Below are 27414 nucleotides of genomic sequence, written 5' to 3'. Positions count from 1 at the left end.
ATGTATTTCCAAAATATGTGTTGCTTATAAATTATACATACTCCACTAGTAAAATTATTAAAACATATACACAAAATATAAATGTAATGCAGTAAATGAACACAAATTTTTAAATGTGATTGATAATCTAAAAATTGTGCTTATTTTAAAAGTTATTATAATCGATGAGTACAATGTAGTAAAATGTGCTACCTTCCCATTTTTACTCTTGAATTTTGCCATAGTAATTTGAAAGTCAGCTTCTATTCAATTTGTTATAATACTTGATTTTAAGGACTGACCAATATGATAAAGATACTATACAGTGGTACTTAGTTAAAAATGAACATCGGTTTGCATACTAAATCACATGCACTAAGTATGTAAATCCTGTGGAAAGAAAGAGGAGGTACAGCTGCTGGCTGCCTGGTCCTCTGCTCTGTTTCCCTTTTTTAACTGCAGATATTACTGTGGCCTGATTTTACTAAAATCTGTGGTTGCTTGGTTAAAAGGTAACTCTCCTACAGTGAGGTGCTTAATTAATTTATTTTTTAACCCTTTGGAGACACTGCCACTGGTAACATCTGAAGATAGCTCCTGCAAGGCCAAACTGTCTTCTCTGTCTGTTGTTTACAATTCCCCCCTTGCTGGGGTGCCTGGGTGGTGCGGTCATTAAGCGTCTGCCTTCGGCTCAGGGCGTGATCCCGGCGTTCTGGGATCGAGCTCCACATCAGGCTCCTCTGCTGGGAGGCTGCTTCTTCCTCTCGCACTCCCCCTGCTTGTGATCCCTCTCTCTCTGTCAAATAAATAAAATAAAAAAAAAAAAATTCCCTCCTTGCTGCATCATGCATCCTATTATTCTTTTCTAACCCAGAGCCAAAGAGGAAACCCTCCTGAAAGAATCCCTTTAAAAATGGTCTGCAGTATTTTTTCAATTTCTTTGGGTTCCACTACTATTGAGGCAGTATAACAAAGTGGTTAAGATATTGGGTCTGAAGCCCAATTACTGTATTCAAACTGTGGTTGACCTGTAGTACCTTTGGGCTAATTGTGTCATTTTTCTGTGCTTCAGCTTCCTGAGGAATATGAGCACTGTGTGGACATAGCTATGGAAAAGAACTGTTATTTTTGTGAGGTGATCAGGAAAAATTAGGAGGTAATATTTAAGGAAATATCTGAAAAAAGTGGGGGAGTATGGCATAAGGATATTTTGGGGAGACTGGTCAAGGTGAAGGGAACAGCATGTGTCAAATTCTTGAAGGAAGAATATTTTGGTTCTGACAAGAAACAGAAATGCAAAAGAGTATGGCTAGATGGGAAAAGATACTCAAGAATGGATGAGTTCAGAGAGAAAGTGTGGAGACAGATGATGACAGAGTAAGTACGCTCTTATAAAGATTCTGAAAGAGGAGGGGGACAATTAAGGACTTTGAGTAGAAGTGTGACAAAATCTGACTAGTTTTATTTTTTCCTGGGGTTTAGTTCTTCCTTTGCTCTTCAATACTGTATTCTAATTTAGTCAGTTTACCTGTCCTTTTTCCCCATGTAAGCTTTTTGGGGGACCAAATCCATTAATTATTTATCTTCGAGTCTACAGAGCTTAGTACACTGCCCAGATTAGAATAGATGTTCAGTAATTATTTGCTGAAGAAGTGTATTACAAAAAAAAAAAGAAAGAAAGAAATTCAGCCTTGAAGAGTCCACTAAGAGCAGTGGAAAGAGCTGTGTTATGAAATTCAGTAGATTCGATATTTTTGTTCAGAAACACTGGCATTGTGACCTTAGGGAAATTCTATAATTATTGATTCATTCATCAAACCTTTTTTATTTAATTCTGTGAACAAAAGTATGAATCTCTTAAATTATCTGGGCCTCGGTTCTTGTTCTTGTTTTTACAATGAGACCTATACCTACCTGTAAAGTCCTATTCTCTCAAGATATCCAGTTCTAAATTAAGGGTATTGTGAGCCTCAAGGAATGTTTGTCTTAACTCACTCAAATGGACCATTTCCCAGGTATGTTGTAATGAAATTGAAGACTGGAAACTGTCTCCCAACTATTAAAGCCTTAGGCCTATTGAGAAATCATTAGTTTGATAAAACTTTAAAATTCTCCCATTCGGTTTGACATTGCTAATGATCTTGAATCTGCTCCTTCCCTTGATATTCTTATATTGTCTAATTCATAAAACTTAACAAAGCATATACTACACATAAACCTACATTACTCTTCAATATAAAGATGATAGGGACACATTAAAATATACACATTAATACAGCTGCATAAAAGCAACTATATTAGTTGCCATTAGACATGCTGTAATATGAATTCAGCCACTAATTATTGAAATATGCATTTAATAATTCATGTTTCATTAATAATGTAACATAAAAATACAGCATATAAAGAAATATATGATGTATTTAGTGTGGCATTCTGGAAAATTATCTTGAGGCTACAGTCTAATTTAAAATATGATTGTTCTTATCACACATTCTGGGCTATTTCATGAAAACAGCCATATATTCTATTCATGACCTAGCTTTAACTTGGCTCCTCTGAAATTTTCCTGCACTATTTTTAATGCCTGAGGGAGTGGAGTGGGATTTAAACCAAGATCATTTCTCTATAATCATTACACATTATTGTAGCATGTTGAAATAATAATAAAATTTAGCATTGACATATTTTATGTGGAAGGAAAGAATAAGCTTGCATTTATTTCTGTTATTGCCCATTCCGAGGTGGAAAGTCTTTCTGTATTTTTTTTTTATTTTAGCAATGGATGACTAAACAGAGTGTCATTTATTTATACTTGAGGGATATTCTACTATATGCAATCACTTGGAATGACCAGGTTTGGTGGTATCCCTTAGGACTGTATGGCTCTTATTATGGTGACATCTCAAAGTAATGCCCACAATGGTGTCGATCTCATACACTGAAAAAAATTTTCTGTGGCCCAAGGCATGGCAGCTTTACAGAATTTTCAAAATTGTAATCCACGTTTGTTAATTAATCCATGTAATAGTGTACTTTTGAAAATACTATTTATTCAGGTGACTGTATCGCCTAAACGTATTTGTATTTCATTGATTATATATGTTAACAGTAACTATTTTGTGTGACTTTTTGACCTTGGTCCTCATGGGTTCTTTATTTTTCCTCATCCTTCTTAACAAATCCCATTCCATTACTGGTGTAATGGAGTCCCAAGGTCTTACCTGTCAACAACTGATCTTTGCTTTTTCTCCTCACTCTTCTGTAGGCACATGCTTCCAGGGTACATACTCAATCTGACTGCTCATAGAAACCTTGAAAAACTGTCAGTTGAAGCGAGTGTCTATCTTTAAACTCCTTCCCAAATAGTTTCTTGTGCTTCCTTTGCCTCACCCTCCAACACTTGATGGTTTTTTGTTGTGTTTTGTTTTGTTGTTTTTTACTTGTTTGTCTTTAGGTAGGGTGTCTGTATCAATTATGTAAGATAAATTGCTTATACTTTTATTTTTACTCTTTTTTTTATGGTAAGATTTCATAAGGCAAAATGTGGCTCCTGAACCAGCTGCATAAGATCCATTAATTATTTATCTTCAAGTCTACAGAGCTTAGTACACTGCCCAGATTAAAATAGATGTTCAGTAATTATTTGCTGAGGTGTATTACAAAAAAAAAAAAAAGAAAAAAGAAATTCAGCCTTGAATTATGTATCACTTGGGAACTTTTTAGAAATGCAAATTTTCAGGTCCCGGCTCAGACCTATTGAATCAGAAACTCTGGAGTGGGACCCAGAAACTTTAACAAGTTGTCCACATAATTCTCATCACACTGAAGTTTGAGAATCACAGTCACCAGGCTTTTGTGTCATCTAGGAATTTGAATTTCTTCTTCCATCTACAATGGGTTTGGCCTTGATTTCTCCTTTTGCATATGCCCTAGTTTGAAAATGCTTTTCTGCTTCTGAGTTATGTTCTCACTCAGAATACCACAGTGGATGGCAAGCCTGGATTATTTGATACATACCAAATACTAATAGTAGTGAACTCTCTTCACTATTCCGTACTGCCAGTCAAGGTGCCCTTTAAAGTAGATGCTCTTCTAGGATCTTAGATTAACTCTAATGGGACACCTCCATCTCAGTCTTTCCCAGCCAAGGCCCAGAGAGGCATCTCTTACTTATAAACTCTTCTTTTTAAAGTCTTTGCCCCCCCCCAACCCCAAAGAACAACAGTACAAAGTGTAATATATCACCCAGTCAAATGTACTGTATCCAGTGCCATTAGGAAAGTCATTGTGATTCTTCTTTTTCAAACGAAATAGTCTACTTAACTCTACTTATGTCGGTTATGCCAAGTTCTCCATAATTTGGCGATTTATGCTGTTAATTAATACACTAATATAGTTTTATTTCTATATCTGGGGGAATTTGTTTGCATCTTGTTTTAATTTCACATTGGCTATTTCAGTATAATCACTGAAACACATTAGTTACAAAATCATAGTTCTCTTTTGTCTCCACATGGATGGAAATGGATTTCATAATATGTAATAAATACTAGTTGATAAAGATGATTATGTTAAAATTAGGGCTTTGCCTTATAAAATAAGCCAATACTATAAAATCAGAAGCCATGCCATTTTGAGCGTACCTCATTTATATTCATCACATACTGATTTTTAAGCCCCTGCCAAGAAACATCCCTGCAAAAGCAGCCATTCAATAGAACTGAACATGTCCAACTTGATGACAACTTCTTTCACTGTCACCTGCTTTTCAGTAATAATTATTTGTAGTCTTAGTTTTTTTTTCTTCACCTTTAAATATCTGTGTGTATCACTCTAATTAATTCATTTAATAAATGTAATGACAGCCAACTATTATTTTCACTTTAAGTAGTTTATTTTAAAATGTCACCTGAACTTAATGCAGTTATTTTTTCTATAGAGGTTACTTAAAATCTAATTTTAAATGTTTTATCAAATCTGTTTTAAAAGAGGTCCCGATAGCATATATCCCCCAAATCTTAAAACAGTATTTAGTACCAATAAAGTAGGTATTTGTTTGACATAAAATATGTTTTCAAGGTAAGCATTACTAAAGGATTATGCTTTGCATAACAAAACAAAATTTATGTATTAGGAAAATTAAAAGGAGAAATATTTAGGAGCTTATCCAGCAAAATATACTTAACAAAAATTTAATACAAGTCCTCTGTAATTCTGTTAGCCCTTCATTTATATGCAACATGTAAACATGTAGCCAAACCATGTTTACAATAAATGACCATTTGTTAATGATTGGTTTTTCAGGGTGTGTTTTTTTTTAAGGACAACCTATTCATATGAATATGATATATGTGGAAATATGAAATGCAATAGGGAAGAAAATACATTTAAAAATGAAAAAGAGAATCCCAGCGGATACTTCCATCTCACACGTTATAGACACACACAGTTTCCAAATAACCAGAGGTCTTTCCTCTTGAGAAATGTTCCTTAAATTATTTCATAGGGAGGACAAATTGTTGCTTTGAGTCCAGAATTATACATTATTTAAAGTCGTGTACTATCAGGAACTGATTTATAAGGGAATCTGGAAAATAAGGAAAACTGATTTTTGCACACAAACTAATACCGATGGGTGTTTTCAGAAACAAAATTATCATTGTTATGTCTTATTCAATAAGTGATACATTTTTTAATCAGCCTTAGAAATTCTCAGATAGATATCAGGCTGAGGAGCTAAATGATAATAAAATATGTGTAGCTACCGACCTAATCAATTTCAAATGTCATTTTCAGAGAAATAAGAAAGGATTTTGAGACTTGGCATATTTTACTAAAATATATGAGAGACAAAATTATTGTTCAGCCTTTTATTCATTGGGAAACTGTACTTTCCAGTAAGTTTAAGACTTAGCCTGCTATATATTTTTTCTCTTACATAAAATGGACTAATAACTTTTAGAATTCATTTTAACAATTTTAAAGCCACACACACTAAAATGTCCACTCCACATAGTAATTTTACCCCAAAAACTATCACCCTCATATGTTAAATCAATTTCATTCAATTCAATTCATATTTTTAAAGGACTTACACATTAGGGGCACCTGAGTGGTGCAGTCATATGAGCTTCTGACCCCTGGTTTCGGTTCAGGTCATGATCTCAGGGTCCTGAGGTGGAGCCCCGTGTCAGGCTCCACGCTCAGCACAGAGTCTGCTTAGGTTTCTGTCTACATCTCCCTCTGCTCCTCCACCCTGTGCTCCGTCTCTCTCTCTCTCTCCCCCTCTCTCTAAAATAAATAAATAAATCAATCTTTAAAGAACTTACACATTAAAAGTCCTTGTTCTTTGTGCTGTGGGTTATACACAGATTAAAAAGATGATATTGCTAGCTTCGATAAGCTTGCAAATTATGAGAAAAGTAAGAGAGAGTAAAGTTCACACAAATAATAGCAATTTAAAGTAGAATGTAGTATCTATCATATAAGAAAAAAGTGTTCAGAGATTGTTCTCCCATTTGGGAGAAGAAAACACAGTTTTCTTTTCCAGAGGTTTTTGACTTTAATAGAAAAACATAGCATTTGGAATATTGGGGCAGAGTCGCACCCAAGACAAATATTACAGGGTATGAGTCTCCTTCATGATGGTGTTCAAGAGCAAATATGTGGAAGTCTTCTCTAGACATTCTGATTCAGTAATTCTGGGCTGGGCCCAGGAATTCATCATTTTGAGCAAGTACTTCAGGTGATTCAGATCAAGCAGTTAAAGATAACATTTTGAGATCATAGGCATTGCCTTGTATCTTACATTATGAGGCATTTATATTCTATTACTTTATGTCAGTTAACCAATGATCTTCAAATAAATCCTAATCAGTTGTCATATTTGTCATTTTTTTTTTTTTGGTTAACTTAGCCAGAATCTGCTTCTGTTGCTTGTGTTTTAAACTCTGTATACAATTTCTGAATCAATATCTCTGGCCGCTCCTTAAGGGTATTTTTTTAAATCTAAATAAGTGTTTTTTTTGGAACTTAAATATTTTGTTAATGTGCTTATGAATTTTAACGAATTCTTAAAAAGCTCATATATGTAATCTAATGATGGAATTAAATGCTAAATTCTTTTTCATGCTACTGTTACTACACTTTCCTCAATGTATGTTTGTTCTCTACATTTTATTTTTATTTTTTTGAAGATCTTATTTATTTATTTCAGAGAGAGAGAGAGAAAGAGTGTGCCACTAAGTGAGGGGAGACAGGCCAAAGGAGAGGGAGAAGCAGACTCCCTACTGAGCAGGGAGCCCACTGCAAGGCTCTATCCCAGGACCCTGAGGCCATGAGCTGAGCTGAAGGCAGATGCTTAACTGACTAAGCCACCCAGGTGCCCCAGGTCTCTACATTTTACTTATATGAAACTTGATTTGGTTTTGAGAAGAAAAGAGAAATTATTTTTCTATATATTTTAATCTGTCTTGTATTTTGATTTACCAATCCATGTTTAGATTTTTAAAAGGGCATTTCACAATTATTACTTATAAAATGATAATAAAGCTCATTTTAAAAATGGGAAATAGGAATGTCTGGATGGCTCAGTTGGTTAAGCATCTACCTTTGGCTCATGTCATGATCCCAAAGTACCCCATCAGGCTCCTTGCTCAGCAGGGAGCCTGCTTTTCCTTCTTACATGCCACTTCCCCTGCTTGTGCTCTCTCTCTCTCTGGCAAATGAATAAATAAAATATTTTTAAAAATGGGAAATAATACATGTATTTATGAAAAGAATCAGGTAATACTGCAAAATAATAATTTTTCATCTTTTAGTTTCTGCAGTATACAGTTTGTATCTTGAAGACCTAGGACAGATTTTAGCAATGTTTTTAGTCAACAAATGTTTCCTGAATTACTGATGCTATGTGTTCTCAGTTTGGTTTGCAAAATTAGTGTGTATACTCATTCAAATATAATCAAGGCTCAAAATGTTGTACTCTTAATTAAAGATGGTAAACTATACATAATCCTTTCCCTCAGGACTCTTTAAGACAGAAAGAAATAAATGTTTTTACCATAAAGTGTGGTAAAAAATATCACATGACCCACCAAGCTTAATTATTTCTTTTTGTTAAATATGTGTTGTGACACTCTCAATGCCAAGTGTTACTTCTCTTCATAGCATAGACTCTGGTTATTTTATAAACACACATTGTGTGTGTTTGTGTGTGTGTCTATTTTCTCCCTTCTCTGTCTTCCTAATAGATTGTGAACCTTGGGGTACTGTGACCTCAGAGTTGCGACCTTGTGTCACTTATAGATCATTGTATGCCTAGTGCCTAAAACATAAAAGGGAGTCAGTAAATATCTGTTAAGTAAATGAACAAGATGCCTCTCTACAGAACTGTTTTACAGAAGGCTGAGCTTCCTGCAGGTGTATTTTGTCAAAGAAAATTAATTACTCATGCCTCCTATGAAAATGACACTATGTGTGTGTGTGTGTGTATATATAGCAGTATATATATTATATATACTACTGAATGTATATATTATATATCTATATACATATATTTGTATTATATGTATATATCAATGTGTATATCTGTGTTTATATATAAAAATAGTATAAATTAATATAGTCTGATCCATACTTATTATATAGTATTATTTTTAAATATCAAATACTTGATATATGGAAGATGTGTAATAATTAAAATGCCTGCAGATTTTTTAACCAGCAATTTTTCTCAATAACTCATTCATTTGATTTTGATTCTTGTAAATTAGAGATGAATTGGGAAAGTGGGCTTTTGACTATAAAAGCATGACATAGAAGTAAGATCTGCAATTCCTAGTGTTAATATTTGTAGCTAACAGGTATTGTGTTTTTACTATACAAAGAGCTACCTTAAAGTCATAGATATACAATCATTGCAACATTCTATAGTGATTTTATATACTAGGAGGCTTGGAGACTTTAGGTAACATGGAGGGTCAGGAACTTGATACCAAAGTGAGATTGGTGCCAAGGTGAGATTCTACCAGTCCTTTGAGAATCCACTGTTGGTACAATTGTCTCTACCTTTTACTGCCTCTGTAAGTGTGGAGATAGGCCAGTGACCTGTGTGAAGGAAGATACGGTCTGGGAGTCTTGTCATATAATCTTCACACCTATAGCTAAGTGGGCCTGAATCCTAGTGGAGGGCAGTTGCATGTTATTTTGCAAGACAGTGATCTCTGTCTCGCCTTCAAAGGGAGAGGGTGACTTCTTCAGTCCTAGTGGGTTCCAGGGGGATTCGGGCACTCCTGCTCTTGTAAATAAGTCCTGGTCCCTCTCCGCAGTTTTTACAGCTCTCCAGCTGCAGGAGATGAGAACCTCTTTATAAGATTCCAAAGAGGTCTCCTCACTCTTACTTTTAAAAAAAGTATTATTATTCACCCTAATTTGTCTTTGTCTTTTTCACTGTATCAGTGACACTTGGCAAGAGCCATTTGATTCCATTATTCTGATGATTTCTACTTCTACTAAACCTCTGAAGGGCCTGTCATACTGCATTTGCCAGGTCCTGCCCTTCTGCCAGTATCCCAGCACTGTTCCCAGCTAGTATAATGCTTTAATACTTGCGTTACTATACCATGCTGTGGGCCATTCACACTACACCTACAGCCACTGACAGAGTTCTCCTTGCCAGCTGACCCCAGACCACTCAGCTCCAGAAGGCCATTTTATAGGTCATGTGCTAAACCACTCCTAGCTCCAACTCTTAGGAAGGCTTCCCCAGGAAACTTTTTTAGAGATGAGATTTTTTTTTTAATAGAGTTTGTTGTGAAATACTCAGGGAACAATATCTGTGAGGGAGTGAAGGAAAGAGAAATGGACAGAGACCATTTTAGCTATGATGTGGTAATAACAGGATTTTAGACAGTCCCATAGGAAGTGCTTAAGCTGAGGTGCCCCTTCAGAGATGCCTCTGATTGAAGCCAAGGGGCTTGGTCTTTGTACCTTTGTATAAGCCAGTTATTGGTTGTGGGCTATCTTGGGGCTTGGAGGGAGTGGCATAAAAATGGGCAAAGCAGCTCCCTTAAGGCAAGGACAAATCTTAGGGAAGGACTCAGCTGTGGATTCTCAACTGCCAATACTGCAGGCAGCGGGGTTAAGAGAGCTTTAGATACGAATAGGAGTCTGAGTGGTTCCCCACAGTACCCACAACAGCCTGTGGAGCTGACTAGTAAGGAAAGCAAACATTAACCTTGGCAAATAGAATTTGAGATGCTCAATTGGGTAGCTATATGATGTGTTTATTTTATTTTCTAGGAAAAAACAACAACAAAAAACAGAACTGTTGCTTCAAGCCTCTGTGCAAAGCAAACAGCCCCTCAGTCCTTTTGATAGCAATAATTCAAAAAGAAAGATTGAGATCAATGTGTAGAATTGGTGAGTCATTATATTGTACTCTTAAAACTAAAATAACACTTTATGTTAATTATATTTCAATAAAAAAAGAGATTGAGAAGGACATATTTAAGTACATATATGGAAGTTTTAAAATCAGAGAAACCTGCAAACATATTCCTTTATTTAATAGGTGAATGAAGGAAGTAATATAACTGTATTTTGAATAATGTTTTAGCAATGTAATTATTCATTTAAGAAGGACAGTTTTTTGAAAATATTTTGAAAATATAAAATCACCATAATTTGCAGGCAGCGGACAATTTGTATAACAACAGTATTACTGGGTTTAAAATTCCAGTGGAGGGGCGCCTGGGTGGCACAGCAGTTAAGCGTCTGCCTTTGGCTCAGGGTGTGATCCCGGCGTTATGAGATCGAGCCCCACATCAGGCTCTTTCGCTATGGGCCTGCTTCTTCCTCCCCACTCCCCCTGCTTGTGTCCCCTCTCTCGCTGGCTGTCTCTATCTCTGTCGAATAAATAAATAAAATCTTTAAAAATAAAATAAAATAAAATAAAATAAAATAAAATAAAATAAAATAAAATAAAATAAAATAAAATAAAATTCCAGTGGAAAAAGAAAAAAAAAATTCCAGTCAGGCAAAACTTGGCCCAAATGTGTGTGTGTGTGTGTGTGTGTGTGTGTGTAACATTTGCTGAAACAGTATATATGTTATACATCATTATATAATACATATATTTTTATTTATTTGTTTATTTATTTAACTTTTCCTGAATAAGTAGTAAAAACAGAAACAGGAGTTAATTTCATGTTCTGAGGAGAGATTTAGTTTAATATATGATAGTATCTTCAGGAGAGGAGACGTATTCATCAGTTATGTGGTTATTACAAGCCCTGGTTTTCTCACTTGACTCTGAAGGCTTCATTCATTCAACTAATTACATTTGTAGATTGTCTCCTTCCTGCCAAGCTCTAGTTTCTGGGGATTCGAAGGTGATCTGGGCACAGTATTTCCCACATGCTTAAATTCTCATCTAGGAGATAGTGTGATAATTAAAAAAAAATTAATAATCACACAAATGGCATAAAAGAAATATGAATGAATGTGGAAATCCAAAGATGGAGTAGCCATTATTTCTACATTACAGTAGAAAAAAAAATCTTAATGTTTAGTTTGTCTTCTTGAGGGATAAGTAGGAGTTTGCCAAGCAAACTATTGAAGTTAATTCTATAGTACCCGTTTATAAAATGTTGGCAATTCTTTTTTACTTAAAGTGCTTGGTATACTTGTGGAAAGATGTGAAGTGGTTAAAAAAGAGACTGGACTTTTGGTCTCAGAGTAGGGAGGACAGTTTAATTCCAAATCATAGAGTACAGATTTTGTTCCATGAACAGTAGTAGTAAACAGGGTTTTTTGTTTTGTTTTGTTTTTGTTTTTGTTTTTTTGTTTTTCAGGAGCTGAGTAGCATGGTTGGGTTTAGTTTTTAGAAAGGTTAATTCTGGCGATTATGAAGTAGGGATGAATATGCTCAGAGACATGTGGATTGTTTAGAAAATAGATGCTGTTAACTGATGGCAAATAAAATAGCCCAGTAATAAGGTAGTGGTAGGCCACTAGAAAGAACTATCAAACTTCTCTTTTATTTTTTTTTAAAGACTTATTTATTTATTTAACTGAGAGAGGGAAAGAGAGTGAGCAAGCAGAGGGAGTGGCAGAGGGAGAGGGAGAAAGAGAATCTCCAGCAGATTTCCTGCTAAGCTCAGAGCTCAACAGGGGGCTTGATCTCATGAGATTATGACCCTGAGATCATGACCTGAGTAGAAATCAGGAGTCAGAAGCTAATACCAACTGAGCCATCCAGGCACCCCAGAAAGAACTATCATGAAAAAAAAAATTAATAGACTTAATAATTTTAAGAATGGAATGGAATTTAATTTGAGAACTATGTTTTTTTGTGGTGTTTTGTTTTGTTTATGTGCTAACTAGAAGGTTACCTTCATGAGTAACCTTCAGAACAGTGCCAGAGGGTAGGCAGATGGACAATAAGTAGACTGAATAATGACCACTTAAGATATCTAGGACCTAATCCTGGAACTGTGAAGGCTACTTTATATGGTAATGGGAACTTTGCATATATGATTAAATTAAATATCTTGAGATGAGATAGTTGTCCTGGATTATCTGGGTGGACCCTACATGTATCACAATATTCCTTTAAGGAGGCAGAAAGAGATTTGAAGACAAAAAAGGCAATGTAAGGATTAAAGCGCCATACTACAGTGTTGACTTTAAAGATAAAGGAAGGGGGTCCTCAGTCCAAGGAATATGAGGAAGCAGCTCCGTAAGTGGAAAAGGCAAGAAAATAGATCCTCCCCTAGAGTCTCCCAAGGGAGCCCGCATTACATGATCTATAGCACACATAACACCTTATACAAAAAGGCCTACAGACAATAGATATTTTTATGTTCTTTTGTGGTCAGTACTATATATATGTGTCCCTATATGAACATCATAGTAATCTTCAGGCAAATATTCAAGCAGGAATATTTTGTCTGTTCTGTTTACTGAAGTATCACAAACACCTAGCATGCCATTTGTATATACACTTTCAGTAAATATTTGTGGAATTAAGAAAAACATTGTATGAATTTTCTTTTACTTCTCTTGTATTGTTGTTTATCAATATTATGATGATATGATTTAACAGTATTTATTTGTTACTCTCGAGCATAAGGATAAATAGTTTCATGTAGAATTAATTTCTGTGAGTTCAACTGTTATTAGTGTTATAAATATAAACTTTCCATGCTCTTGCCTCTTAGAGAAAAGGTTTAATTTTATATTTCTTTGCATCTGCTCAGGAGCAAAGGATAAAGCTCACGTTTTCGTGAATGGTTTGCTGCTGCTTATCACTGTGATAAGAAGTTTCCCGAACATTCTCCTTGCCAAATATAAAATGTTTAATCAACAAATGTTGAATAAAAATTATCACATTTGAATAATCTCAGTGGAAGGGAAATAAAAATCAATATATTATGATTTAACATAAGATTTGATATTAATACATTGTTTTAATAACAACACAAAGCTATAAAGTATCTAACCGTTCAATGAAATCAATTGAAAAAGTTGAGAGATTTTTTCTTTAATGAATAAAGAACACTGCATAGACATTTAATTATAAACAAACTATTAATTTCTTTAAAGGAAAAGAAGTTAGAGGGATATTAGAGATAATTATTTCCAAATTAAATGGTAGAACTAAAAATTTATTTATGATTTATATGAATACATATTATTTTGAAAACCTTATTTAAGAACTCACTAACGAAAGTTTGTTTTCGTTGTAAACTCCTGATGAGATCAAACAAATTCGGCGTGGTATGGCTGTAGACACCAAATGATACATATCTAATTTCCAAATTTTTGAAAGTCTCTATATTAAGAGTCTGTATTAATAATGATAAATTTTGAAGGGTATGATTTATTGAGAAGTTGCTAGATGTCAGATTTTGAAATTCATTTAAATAACCATCCTTCTTAACCTTCTTAACAGAAGGTAATAACCTTTTTGTTTAAAAGTGCGTTCATGCATGTTTCGACTAATATAAAAGGAGTATAATTAATAAAATATGATATGATGTAACAGTATGTTATATATTACAATTTAAAATTAGTAGTTTGTTTTCTAAAGGAATATTTTGCTGTTAGTCACTGGTGTTTTATGTGTTTGTTGTAAATAATGAATTATTTAATGAATTTGTGCTATATAAGAGAGAAATCCTATTGCAATAATCTGACAAGAGTGAAGAGTAATAGTACTTCAAAGATTTGAAAAGTGAACCTGAAATATGTCTGAACATACCAATTACGATCTTCTTCTTGATAGGTCCCCACAGCTACAAATAGTTAGAAATAGATGTGAGTTACCTCCTTCACTTCTTCACTATTGGGTTATAATAAAATCAAGCCAGGCTGACTTATGTTATCATTCTAGCATTTCTTACATTAATGATGTCCCCATTCTCTATCTTTTGCTGGGCTCAGAAATTACTTACATTAGATTTTCCCTTAGGCAATTGTGACAGTATTTCCAGCCATTGGACTCATTTGCACTATCTTTCAGAGTCATGTGAATGGAAAACCTCTAAACAAGAAAAGAGCACAGGATAATTTATTTAACCAGGATTTTCATCTCTGTAGCTGCAGGCTACAGGGCTGCCTACACTTGGTCATGAAGAAGGGTGGAATGTCTCTAAAGTATTTGAAGGATGTCTCTAAAATATTTAATCAGTCCATGTATCTTGAATAATAATTTCACTAATCGATTCTTAATTTTAAGTTACACTAACTTAAAAAGCACCTGGTGTTGGCTAGAGATAAAGTTAACTGAAGTACTTGTAGAAACCATCTTTGTAATGTAGGCTTTCTAATCAGAATATTAGCTTACCAAACCTAGAGAATTTTTGCCAAAGGAAAAACATTGTAGAGTGGCACTCAGAATTATACACACACACACACACACACACAAACACACACATCAAATCACATCACATCACATCACAGAAAAGTTATTCAAACAGACCTGAGTACAGTAATAGAGTACCAAGGAGACATGCATAATAGGAGGGCCAAGTGGACATAATTTTCAGCCTCAGTCAGTTAATTAAAATTAGAGAAATTTGTTGTTTTGCCACAAATTTATATACCACTTATATCAACTCAGTTGTTTTCTTAAAATAAATTTGTTCTCAAGGAATGTATTCAGAACTTGATGCATTTTTCTAATACAATTAGGAGTAATGATAAGGAAATAAATATTAAAATGAACCTGTAATTCTTACATACCAAGTGGTACAAATATCCCATCTTGGGAAATGCTGTATGATAATCTTTAAGCTGGGAAATGAAGGAAGAGAACCAATGATTTAGTCAAATATACTTGGAGAACAGGGGTACTAACTGAGCAGCATTGATAAAAGTAGAATTGCAAATAAAATAGAAATGAAGGGTTAGAAGAGTTGAGAGCATAAGAGATGGTGCCAAAGGTTGGAATATCATAATTTGAGGTGTTGGAAGTTGGAAGTGCCTGAGTGGAAATGAGAGCTAAATTGTGGTTCTGATTTTGGTTTGTAATTATGCTTCAGTGGAGGTGAAGACCAAGAACTCTGGGTTCATGATTTCACAGTCCTCAGTGATTGATGGAACAATAAAATAATTATAATGATAGCTAAATTATAATCAATTTTTAATATATGAGTACACAGAAAAGCCCTTCAAAAAATATATCCCCCCAAAAATCCTACTCTAAGCCCAGTTTTGTAAATGAGAATATAGGTTACGTAAATTGTGCATGGCATATGGACAGAAAACAGAAGTTGGGTTGCAACTCAAGCCCAGTGAGCACTGAAAAGTGGTATTGTTAGATTGAGAATGGGGCGAAGCTTAATAATGTAATAAAATAAATAGAATATGTGAAAATGTCTTATAAATTCTTTTTGGACTTCTGTAACAAAGAGGCATGAATCTTTTTAGTATCATTGTTAGCTTATGGATACCTCAGGTGTGACCAGTGTAGCTCCCATGGACCTGTTGAGTATTTTAAACAGGAATTTTTAGGGGCTCCTGGATGGCTCAGACAGTTAAGCACCTGACCTTGGCTCAGGTCATGATCTGCAAGTCCTGGGGGTCCTGGAATTGAGCCCTGTGTCAAGCTCCTTGCTCAGCGGGGAGTCTGCTTGTCTCTCTCCCTCTGCCCCTGCCCCTGCTTGTGCGCTCTCTCTCTCTCTCAAATAAATAAATGAAATCTGAAAAAAAAAAACAGGAATTTTTTTATGTATGTATTTATATATTTTGTAAATATGAATTAGCAGTGTGGGAGAGGGTAATTGATCCTCATGTGCTGTTCTTGTTCACTGAAGTCAGATGATTATATTAGGACTTCTCTCATTTATGCCAAAGTATCTTCAAATAATTAATAATTTACAACAACAAATATATACACCACCATTGACCAAGAGCAAAATGTTTCTTTTGGAAAGCTGGCTTTAAAGAATCAATAGTTGAGAAATGCCAAATGTGAGAAGGCATGGATATATTTTGTGATATCAAAGATTCTGGGGACAGATTTAGATTTGTAGATAATACGTTCAGTCACAATTAGTAGGGAAAAAAAAGCAAGCATTTAAATATGTGGAAGATATATCAGAAAAGAAAAAAGATCTGGGATCTACATCAGTGAAGAAATCAACAGTAATTTAAGAAGGTACTATGAAAAATTCTTCCAAAATTATTTTTGTCTTAAAATTTTGAGATGATTGCTTAAAATTTTACATTATTTTCCAACATTTTACATTATTTTGCATTATTTTGAGATGATTGCTTAAAATTTACATTTTACAAATATTTACATTATTTTACATTAAGACAAAATTATTTTTGTTTTAAAATTTTGAGATGATTGCTGAAATTTTACATTATATTTCATATATTATATAATACATGATTATAAACTAACCAGTGATTCTATAAACCACATACTCACAAATTACTTTGATTATTCATACTTAGAAATTTCCTTTTATTAAAAATATTTACAGTAACAGGATAAAAGAAAATATCTGGAAAACTATTTGTCAATTTCAAATCACAAATCAAAATTTAGCCATAGGTTCTGCTTCATTTTTGTATATGACAATGGCTATTGATTTTGTTCAATTAAAACACATTAAGACTAATTTATCTTATGTTCTTAGAGAATAAATATTAATTATTGTGATATAATAAGACATTTTTCTCTATGTGTTTTAAAAACACATTTTGCCTCATGAGCTTGTGTAAGGAATTGGAAACAAAGATAAACTTTGTGTCTCTTCTAAGAAAAACTGTAAGTTATAAACCACTTACTGTGTCTCCAGCTGTCATTCCAGAACATAATTTTGTTAAACAGGAATTAGCGTATCACTTAGGAGTGTTTTAGACAGCTAGTGGGAATGCATGGCATAATAGAGAGACCATTCTTGTTAATACCTGGCTCTCTAGGGAATATAAATAAAGCAATAAAAAAATGAGCACTTTTTTTCTTAAGATTTTATTTATTTATTTGACAGAGAGAGAGAGACAGCGAGAGAGGGAACACAAGCAAGGGGAGTGTGAGAGGGAGAAGCAGGCTTCCCACCGAGCAGGGAGCCCGATGTGGGGCTGGATCCCAGGACCCTGGGATCATGACCTGAGCTGAAGGCAGACGCTTAACGGCTGAGCCACCCAGGTGCCCCAGAATATGAGCAGTTTAAGATTGAAAAAGTTAGTAGAAATCATCTAGTCTAATTTTATTGATTTAAAAATTAAGACCACTTATGACCAAGTTAGGTGAGTGGCTCATTAGCCTTCATTAGTCCCATTCTAGACCAGAATCAAATGCCCCCTCCTCCTCCTGGGTATTTTACTCATTCATGTTAAGTTAATAACATAAGTGGTTTAATATGTGTAGAAAGTATTTACTTGTGGATAGAATGAAAACATAAGCCTTCATTTCCTGACTCTAGAGAAAGGAAGAAGGAAGGAAGGGAAGGAGGGGAAGGGAGGGAGGGAGGGATAAGGAGGGAGGGGGGAAGGAGGGAGGAAGAAAGGAATCCTTTGATTATCCTGAGGAGAGGGAGGAGTAGTGATCAAATCAATAATGTTAAATTCTAAAATGCCAAACACATCCCGGAGGGCTTGTTTTCATAATTTATTAAATTTGTGAATAACACTTTGCTTTTTGGAACTACTGTTGATTGGAGGAATATTTGAAATTGTAGTTCACTTTTTTCTAAGCACTGTTACAGGGTCCTAGCCCTTCCTGTTCTCTGCTTCCTCTGTTACAACACCTGTGGCTGAGTTCTTCTTTCACCCTTCTTACTTCTGATTTTTACTGCAATGGTACCTTTTCAGCCTGTGATAAAAATGTGATAGTTAACTGTAACCTACAGATATACAAAGCGTTCAAATTGTTAAGGTCATGAGAAACAAAGCCAGTTTATATTATGACTTTCTAATCAGTGCTCATCTAACTGTGATGTGCTGGAATTCCTCTTGGCAATTGCTAGGAAATAATTATGTTTAAAAAAGGAAAATAAAATAGAAACACTAAATGTGGTATATGCTGAAAGTTGTTCCTTCAACTCTGAAAATAAGCTTTAAATTCAGATGGCATTAAATTCAACTCTATGTATATAATGTAGACTTTATGATATATATGCATCTATCATACATGTTAGATATGTCTATAACTATATGCAATATATTGTGTTATACACATATATGATATAGTGCTGCACATAAATGCTTTCTGTTTAAATCTAAAGAAAACCTCTACCTAATCTTACAGAACTTAAAATAAAAATCCTGACAAATTAAAAATATTATTAAGAGCCAAATTTTATAACACATAAAACAAATCAACAGGTTGAAGAACATGTTCAGAATATCTTTATATTATCTCATGTTCATTGTTTTATTTCACTTCACCAAGTGATAATATGATCTATTGTAAGGTGGTATTGGAAATTATCTAAAACAACATGCAAATATTGCATTATTTATTTGGTACTTGCTTCTACAGTTGCTGTGAAAAAGCCTAGCTTACTTTTCTAATTTTTTAGATTGTTCATTTTCCTTGGGGTCACTGTGCTAGAACTGAGATCCATACTTGTGGTTTGAAAACTTTCAGACTCACTGATTTACATATATTCTGAGACTACAAATATCCCATGACTGCATCCTTCAATTGAAGCAGTGATTTTTACTCACTCTGCTCTCTATCACTATCAAGTTCAGTGAGGGTGAGCATTGCTATGTCTAACCTGAAAATAACCAGTAGAGTCAGGGTGGTTCTCTTTAGTTCATACTTATACTGTTCAAGCTGCATTTTTACAACATTGGTTATAACAATTAATATCAGTCATAATGTTAATATCATGGCTTTCTCCTCTGCCATCTCTATTATGAAAGTAAGGATCATGATTATTGGTCAGTGCTGTTTGCATGGCATCATGTTGGTATCAACTAGACCATCTGGCAACTTTCTGATACACAGAGAAAAAAAGAATTTGGAAATTCATATAAGAGGATTATTCAATAAACATGATTTGAAGGTAGCCTTAAAATTCTCAGGTTGTCTTCAAGGTACATTTCAAATAATATATTTCTGAATTTCCTAATTTACCAGATGTTTTGAATTGATTTTTTTAAAGCTACATTTGGGAATACAAGGGGGAATCAAGAGACATGAGTTCTAACTCCAGCTTTGCCATCAGCTAGTTATGGTAGCTTGAATAATCAATTTAACCTCAGTGAGTTCACTTTCTTCATTATAAAAGGAGATAGGTTGGTTGGATCAGTGTTCTTCAGTCTGTGTTTGGAGACTCACTGGGCTTAATAATGTCCTCAGGAGCGGGTGGGGAAGGGAGAGACTGGCTAAGACAGCTAAATGGGTAGGGCTCTGGGCTTCCTGTCCTTGCTGCACTCAGCAGATCCGCTTTATGTTGCTTTATTACCTTTCACTCCCTAGGGAATTGTTTGTATGAGGGCTTCTTACTAAAAATTAGCAAAATTTTTTTAAAACCACTGGACCAAATAATCTAATGTTTAAGACAGCTTTGAGTAATAAAAGATGTAAAATTTTGTGGGCTTTCTGATGTACCAGAAAACAGTATGAGAAAAGGAACTATGTATTATCTTTCTGTGAAATATATTTTTTAAGATTTTATTTATTTATTTATTGATTTATTGATTTATTTATTTGAGAGAGAGAGAGAGAGAGAGAATGTGAGCTGGGGGAGGAGCACAGGGAGAGGGAGAGGGAGGGGGAAAGAATCCCAAGCAGACTACCCACCCAGCACTGGGCCCATCTGGGGCTGGCTCTCAAGACCCTGAGATCATGACCTGAGCCAAAACCAAAAGTCTGACACCTAACTGACTAAGGCACCCAGGTGCCCCCTGTCTGTGAAATATTTTAGAAAAAACCTGATGGGGGGAAATAACCGATGTTTAGTTTATGATGTGCTTGCATTATCATTATCATTTGACTTTCAGGCCAAAAAGTAATTGTCCCAAACATCTACTCTATCTATAGCAGAATTTCATTAATATTTTTGCATCTTTATGTTTGTGATAGTCTTTTGGAAGATTACAGTTTTTGTATTCTTAAGCATTATATATATCCTGGGGATAAAGCTTTGGGTAATAGACTGTATTTCCAGTTGTCAAATTGCATCAATATGGAAAGCAGTATTCAGGATACTAGAAATGTGTCTGATGACAGATGAGTTATTATTAGTAAAGAATAAAATTCTGGTACTGGTTGCCTAAGCCCTTTTAGTCTAGTTTTAAACTCATTCTTAAAAAAAATTAAAAAAAGAAGAAGAAGAAAGACAGGAAAGGCAGGAAGGAAGGAGAGAGAGAGAGAAGGAACGAGAGAGAGAGAGAGAAAGGGAGGGAGGGAAGGAGGGAGGGAGAAAGAAAAAGAAGAAAGAAAGAAAGAAAAGAGGAAGGAAGGAAAGAAAAAGAAAGGAAAGGAAAGGAAAAAGAAAAGGAAAGAAAGGAAAGAGAGAGAAAGATGAAGGAAGGAAAAGGAAAGAAAGAAAATTAGTTAAAGGTGGGGCATCCGGGTGTCTCAGTTGGTTAAGCACCTGCCTTCAGCTTAGGTAATGATCTCTAGGTCCTGGGATCAAGCCCCACTTTGGACTTCCTGCTCAGCAGGGAGTCTGCTCCTCCCATTGCTCCCTCCCCACTGCTCGTTTTCTCTCTCTCAGATAAATAAACAAAATCTTTAAAAAAAAAGAAAAAGAAAAAATGTTACAGGTAAGGAAACCCGTTGGAAAGGATTGCAAATAGTTTACTAAGGTAGGCGATTTAATAAGAGAATGGAATTATAGCAAATTAATTATAAGGAAAGAGAACTCATTGTAATGAAAGTGGAAATGTGTATTTAAAGCCATTTCCTCGTTTAGAATAGGCACGAAAATACTAATCTGCTTTTCTTTTTTTTTTTTTTTTTTTTTAAGATTTTATTTATTTATTCGACAGAGATAGAGACAGCCAGCGAGAGAGGGAACACAGCAGGGGGAGTGGGAGAGGAAGAAGCAGGCTCACAGCAGAGGAGCCTGATGTGGGGCTCAATCCCAGAACGCCGGGATCTCGCCCTGAGCCAAAGGCAGACGCTTAACCTCTGTGCCACCCAGGCGCCCCTGCTTTTCTTATTACTAACGAGAAAAAAAAAAAAAAAAAAAAATCTTTACTTGGAAACAATGACTGAGTTTCTTACAGGTTTGTATTTCCTTTAGAAAGTGTTTTTAAAAGGTCAATATAGTTTGATTTATGCCCTATCAACATTCACATCTAACATGTGGCTTTTCCTTCTCTTCATATATTACATTTCCCCAAGTTAAAGAAACTGTTTTTTTCTAAAACAGTTCTGCCTTGAAAGTACCACTCAATTTAACATGTATTTTCATTGCCTTGTTTCAAAATACATTCAATCAAATTCAGCATTTATAACATTTTACAGAAATTGTTTTTAAATATTCCATTAACTTTCTGTCAGAATAATAAATATTATTTCACTTTAGATTTAAAGCACCAAGATAAATCACTTTCTGCAATTGAAAGAAATTGTATTAACATAGTTTTGTTTGTTTTTAAGAATAAATATTAACTGTATTATATCTAATCCCGGGTATCATTATATCCAGTATTTGGCAATCTTTGTGTCTATAGCCAATTTTGTAAGTCTTTATAGATTAAAACGAATTCTTAAAATAACATTAAAAGGAAACAGACTATAAGTCAATTGGCAGAGTTCATTATTCTTACAAGGACTGAATTTACTATGAATTTTACTTCATTTTAAAAAAAATTTATTAGAGAAAAAAGAAATCTTTGTTCTTCTCCCTAGATATGAGTAATGTGTCAGAAAGAGACCATGATCTGAAAATTTTGTTAATTTTATTCTTTTGGTGTGTATCTAAATTTTCAGTAATCTGAAAGTAAGTTTTACACAGAAAATATTTTTGTAAGATAAATTTTGTGACTATGATTGAATCAAATATAATGATCTGAATACATAAACACGTTTTATAATGGAATTAACCCAATTTTTCTTTTATTGGGATTTCCAATCCTGAGTTATAGAACTGGTTTTTAGTTGAATGTTTATATGAAGGGTTATTTTAATGTATTCTAAAATATACTTTTTCTTGTTAGGAAAATGAGATGGTTTAATATCTAAAAAGTTCCTAAACAAAATATTCACTGTGACTATATTATCAATTAATATCATATATATTTTATGTTCTAACATCCATTCTTTTAGTCAGATATAAACAGTATTCCAAATACTGATGATAAATGAGCACAAAACATTAAATCCTTGCCTTTTAGAATTTATATTTTTATTTATATTTTACATTAGAGAAAAACACAATAAAATATTTAAATATCATAAGTACTAAGTGGAAAACAGAATATGTATATGAGTAACTAATGTACTTTAAAAGTATCAAAAAAAAGGTAAAACAGTAATTGTGAGAGAGGAAAGTATATTGTAGGAAATGATCAAGGTTCAGTTAGAATGTGACATTTATTTTAACCTTGAGGGAAGAATAAACTTTGAAAAGTTGGGTTTGGGGGAAGTAGGCAAAAGTATTCCAGGTAGAAAAATGTCAAAGAAGCAGGAATCAGAAACTGAGGAATGGTTCAGACTACCTGAATAATTCACTGGATAAAAGAACATTTTAGGGTTGACGTGGTGGCTCAGTCTGTTAGGTGTCTGACTCTTGATTTTAGCTCAGCTCATGATCTCAGGGTTGTGCGACTAAGCCCCTACACCTACATAGGTAGGTCTGGAGCCTGCTTAAGATTCTCTCTCTCCCTCTTCCTTTGCCCCTCCCCCACAAAAAAAGAACATTTTAGTTAAAATTTACTGGTATCTTACTGTAAGTCAGATATCATATGAAGTTGTATACTAAGTACTCATTTCATCCCCGTGCCCTTATCAATCAGGTACTGTTATTTCTGATGTTCGTTGAGATTAAATAACATGCTTATAATTACATAGTTAATAATTTATGGAGCTTAGTTGAAATCCTGGCTGGCTGTCAGCAAATACCCACAATCTTAAACATTGCAGTAAATTCTCAGGTGTTGGTTTTCTAAAAATGTGTTTATTCTCCTTTCCCAAAAAGGGTATTTTTTACTGGACATAGACTTTTAGGGTGATAGTTGTTTTCTTTCACTTCATTAAAATATTTATTACTAGGTTCTAGCTTCCACTATTGGGAAGTAAGATGTCAGTCTTGGCCCTTTGAAGGTAATGTGCCTTTATTCCTCAGCTGCTTTTAAAATTTACTCTCCATCTTTCATTATCCCTCGACAAGTTTTCTTTGTACTTAACCAGCATAGGTCTGGAGAGCTTCCTAAATCTGTGGTTACTCTCTTTTGTTATTTTTGGACAATATGTTTTTTTGGTAATATGGTTCTAAAATAGTATTTTATCTTTATTATTTTAAATTACTGGAATTAATTAACTTTTCAATGTTGAATGGGAAAGTGCTTTGTACAAAGAGTGTCTAAATTCAGAAAAATGCTTCTGAATTAAGTGAGCAATCGATGAATAGAAATACTTGAACTCTGGGTTATTTCTAGTTTATATTCATCTCTGCTTTCTTCAGAATTTATACTTTTAATGTTTAATATTTTAAAAATCTATTTCCGTCATTTTTTTAATGTTTCCTTTTTGTGCAGATTCTATCATATCTAAAGATCACTGCTGTGGTACCTGACACTTTAATGATAATTATACCATTAAATTGATGATAATTTTCTACTAATTATTAAATCATCAAGAACACCAATAATTATTAGCTTTTAAGGAATGTATGGCTTTAATGGAAAAGATATTTGATTGGCTTTTTGACTCACTTGCTAAATTAGTTTCAAACTATTATTGAGATGTCAAAATAAAAACCAGCAGTAGACTTGTGTTTTTGTCTTTACAAAAATGATTCATACCTCTTAGAAAGTGAACAGGGCACCTCATTTGTCCCACAGACTTATGCATATGTTATCCATCCCACTCTGCCTTAATTTACATCACTGAATTGGGTAGTTTCCCCCATTTACCTACAGCAGACATTTGCCTTGCTTACTATAGAATTGCTTTCATTTCAAATAAATATAATCATTACATCAGTTTTCATGTAAGTCCTTTATCAATGCTTACAAAAAAGGGAAGGAAAAATAATAAGCCAACTACAATTAGTGAAAACTCCAAATGTAATCAAACTCATTGAGAACGTTAACAATGTAGGGGCTACAGTGCATGAGAAAATTATTTGTAAAATCCAGCAAACCATGAGTAGTATTACTGAGTGCTCTGGAGAATTAACACATATGTGAAGAATAAAGCCCAGTGTTGACAGTGTGGTGGCTCTCATCCCTCTCTGCTTTTCAGCTGTTCACAAACCATAGCAAACCAACTGACCCTATTAAGCCAAAGCAGAATACTCAGTGGTACTTCTCATGCATTTGAGTAATTTTAACCTAAATGCAAATACATGGAGCATGAATTTAGTTGTTTCTCTGATTAATATGTTTGACTGTAATGCTCAAAACAAATTTGCTATCCACCTCTGGCAAACATATAGAATCATTTTGAAATCTGTTTTGGTTATTTCAGCTTTTATTTTTCCTATCATATTTATTCTTTTTCATGTGTTCAACTAACACGTATTAAGCATTTATTAGGTGCCAGACTTCCTCAAGTAGCTGGGATATATTAAAGTAGAAGAGGTTCTTTAATCTCAGGGAGCTCCTGCTCCTCATATATGTGTGTGTAACTATGTAGACTTCTTAGCTCTATTTGCAAGTGGAGAAACTGCGTTGCCATCATCTAGCACAGCTCTAAGAAAAGTAATGAGACCATTCTAATATAAAAATTATTATCTTCATGTGTTTTAAATTTTCTGGCAGCCATATTTTAAAAAGTTAAAGGAACGGGTGAAATTAATTTTAATATGTTTAACTCTTTATATCCAAATCATTACCATTATAACATGTTAAGTAATAAAATTATTAGTAAAATGCTTTACATTCTTTTTTTCATACTAAATCTTCAAATTCAATCACATCTCAGTTGATACAGCCACATGTCAATGCTCTATCACCACATGTAGCTAGTGATTACTGTATGGAACGGTGAAGATTAAGAGAACAGCTAACATTGATTTTAGTATTTTTCATTATTCTAAATCTGGAATCTCCAAATATAAGAGCCCCAATTCTACTCTTTTATGAGACCCTGTTCTTTGAAAATATTTCTAATATAAAAATTATTGCCCCACAGTGCTTTGAGATGTTTTCTTTTGTTTGTTTTCCCAATTCTGGAAAAGTGATTTTACTTTTAGTATTTTGAATATTGTTATCAGTCTTCTCCACTCTTAGAAAAATGATATCCAAAGTTTTGCAACTTCAGTTGACCAACAAGACTGGATTGACACAGATTAATTATTTGTAAATAATGTCACAAAACTGTCAGAAGGTTTATTTGTTGTATATACATATATGTATGTATATATATATATATGTATATATATGTGTATATATATTATATATGCATACATATATATTATATATATAAACTCGTGAGCTAGTTGCTGAATTATATATTTAGTTATTTAGTTTTACACAATCACTAACCTCGTATTACTAATACACTATTTTTATATTAAGATGTTTAACAAACCCAAGAGTTTTATGTCATGAACATAATGCATATTTATTTTTATTGAATTAGATACTAATTAATACTGTTCACATAGTTTTTAAAACTGTGGTCAAAGTAATTTTTGGGAAGTATTGACATTCTATAAATATTAAAATAGGCATAAATTGACAGAGATCAAAATAGCCAGGAGTAATGACTGTATTATAGTCTTAATAGCAAGAAATAACATAAAGATTGTATAATTTTCATATTCCCTTAGAGCTACCGGTGTGTGTGCTTAGCTGGTTGGAAAGGAAGTTTTTGTGAACAAGAATCCAATGACTGCAAAATGAATCCTTGTAAGAACAATTCCATCTGTATTGACCTCTACAATAGCTATCGGTGAGTAATGTATTTATCATTTTCTTCATGAAATTACTTGGAGTGTTCACTGTCCTTGGGATAATTCCAGATATTATTTTCTCTTTTCATCCATTAATTAAAATAATGATCTCAAGATGAAGAGCCACTTCCTAACAAGATAGTGTCAACAGTCATTTGAAATTTGTGTCAAAAAGTTACAAACACAATTAAACTTGGAAATACAATGTCCAGATCTGGCACGTGTTACAAATGCATATACTTCTTCAAAACATGCTTTTGTCATCTGAGTGTTTTGGATCATTCCATGCAAAATGAGTGCCACCATATGACTCCTTCGTGGGTCTGTTGAATTAAAACTTTCATTTTATTACCCAGAGATTATCGTGAATTTGGATTACTTTTTCCAAATTATTGATAAATTTTACATTAATTAGTCCACATTTTCCATAATCCAATTGTATTAGTTTCTAGATAAGAAATCTGAAGAAGCCCTAAATGGAAATTCTGAATAGCTATTCCTAATATTCCAAAAGTTTAATAACCGAATATATATTGGTAAAATAGCCTTCATTTTTAACTTGTTTGGTGAACTCCAGGTCTCTCAAGTAGATGCAAAACCAGGTGTACTATAACTAGACTGATTTTCTTCTGGTCACAGAAGCAGATTAATTGAATACAAATATACCTGGATGATTATTTTTTCAGGGATGAATCAAAATGTTTTCAGAGTGTCCTCTAAAATAACTCACACACTGTCTCGTCTTGTGATTACAATTGATGATTCTGGATCATCTCAAGCATGTAAGGGTTTTGACAAATATTTTGTCAAAAATATTCTCATTTTTGGTGACTAAAATGGGATATAAGATCCAGACTGATCAACAATAGATAGTTTATTTCATTTA

General features: G+C 33.8%; 1 protein-coding gene across 1 annotated transcript in view; it reads left to right on the top strand.

Annotated features, from left to right (window-relative positions):
- EYS (eyes shut homolog) overlaps positions 1-27414 on the top strand; it is a 1466842-nt gene that overhangs the window by 413865 nt on the left and 1025563 nt on the right. The window contains 1 exon segment of the mRNA XM_008684895.2: positions 26406-26527. Within this exon segment, the coding sequence (XP_008683117.2) occupies positions 26406-26527 (122 nt within the window).

This window comes from Ursus maritimus, unplaced genomic scaffold (assembly GCF_017311325.1).
Source record: "Ursus maritimus isolate PB19 unplaced genomic scaffold, ASM1731132v1 scaffold_29, whole genome shotgun sequence".
Taxonomy (NCBI): Eukaryota; Metazoa; Chordata; class Mammalia; order Carnivora; family Ursidae; genus Ursus; species Ursus maritimus.
The sequence above is the reverse complement of the archived record's forward strand: the minus strand, read 5'-3'. Positions and strand labels throughout refer to the sequence as shown.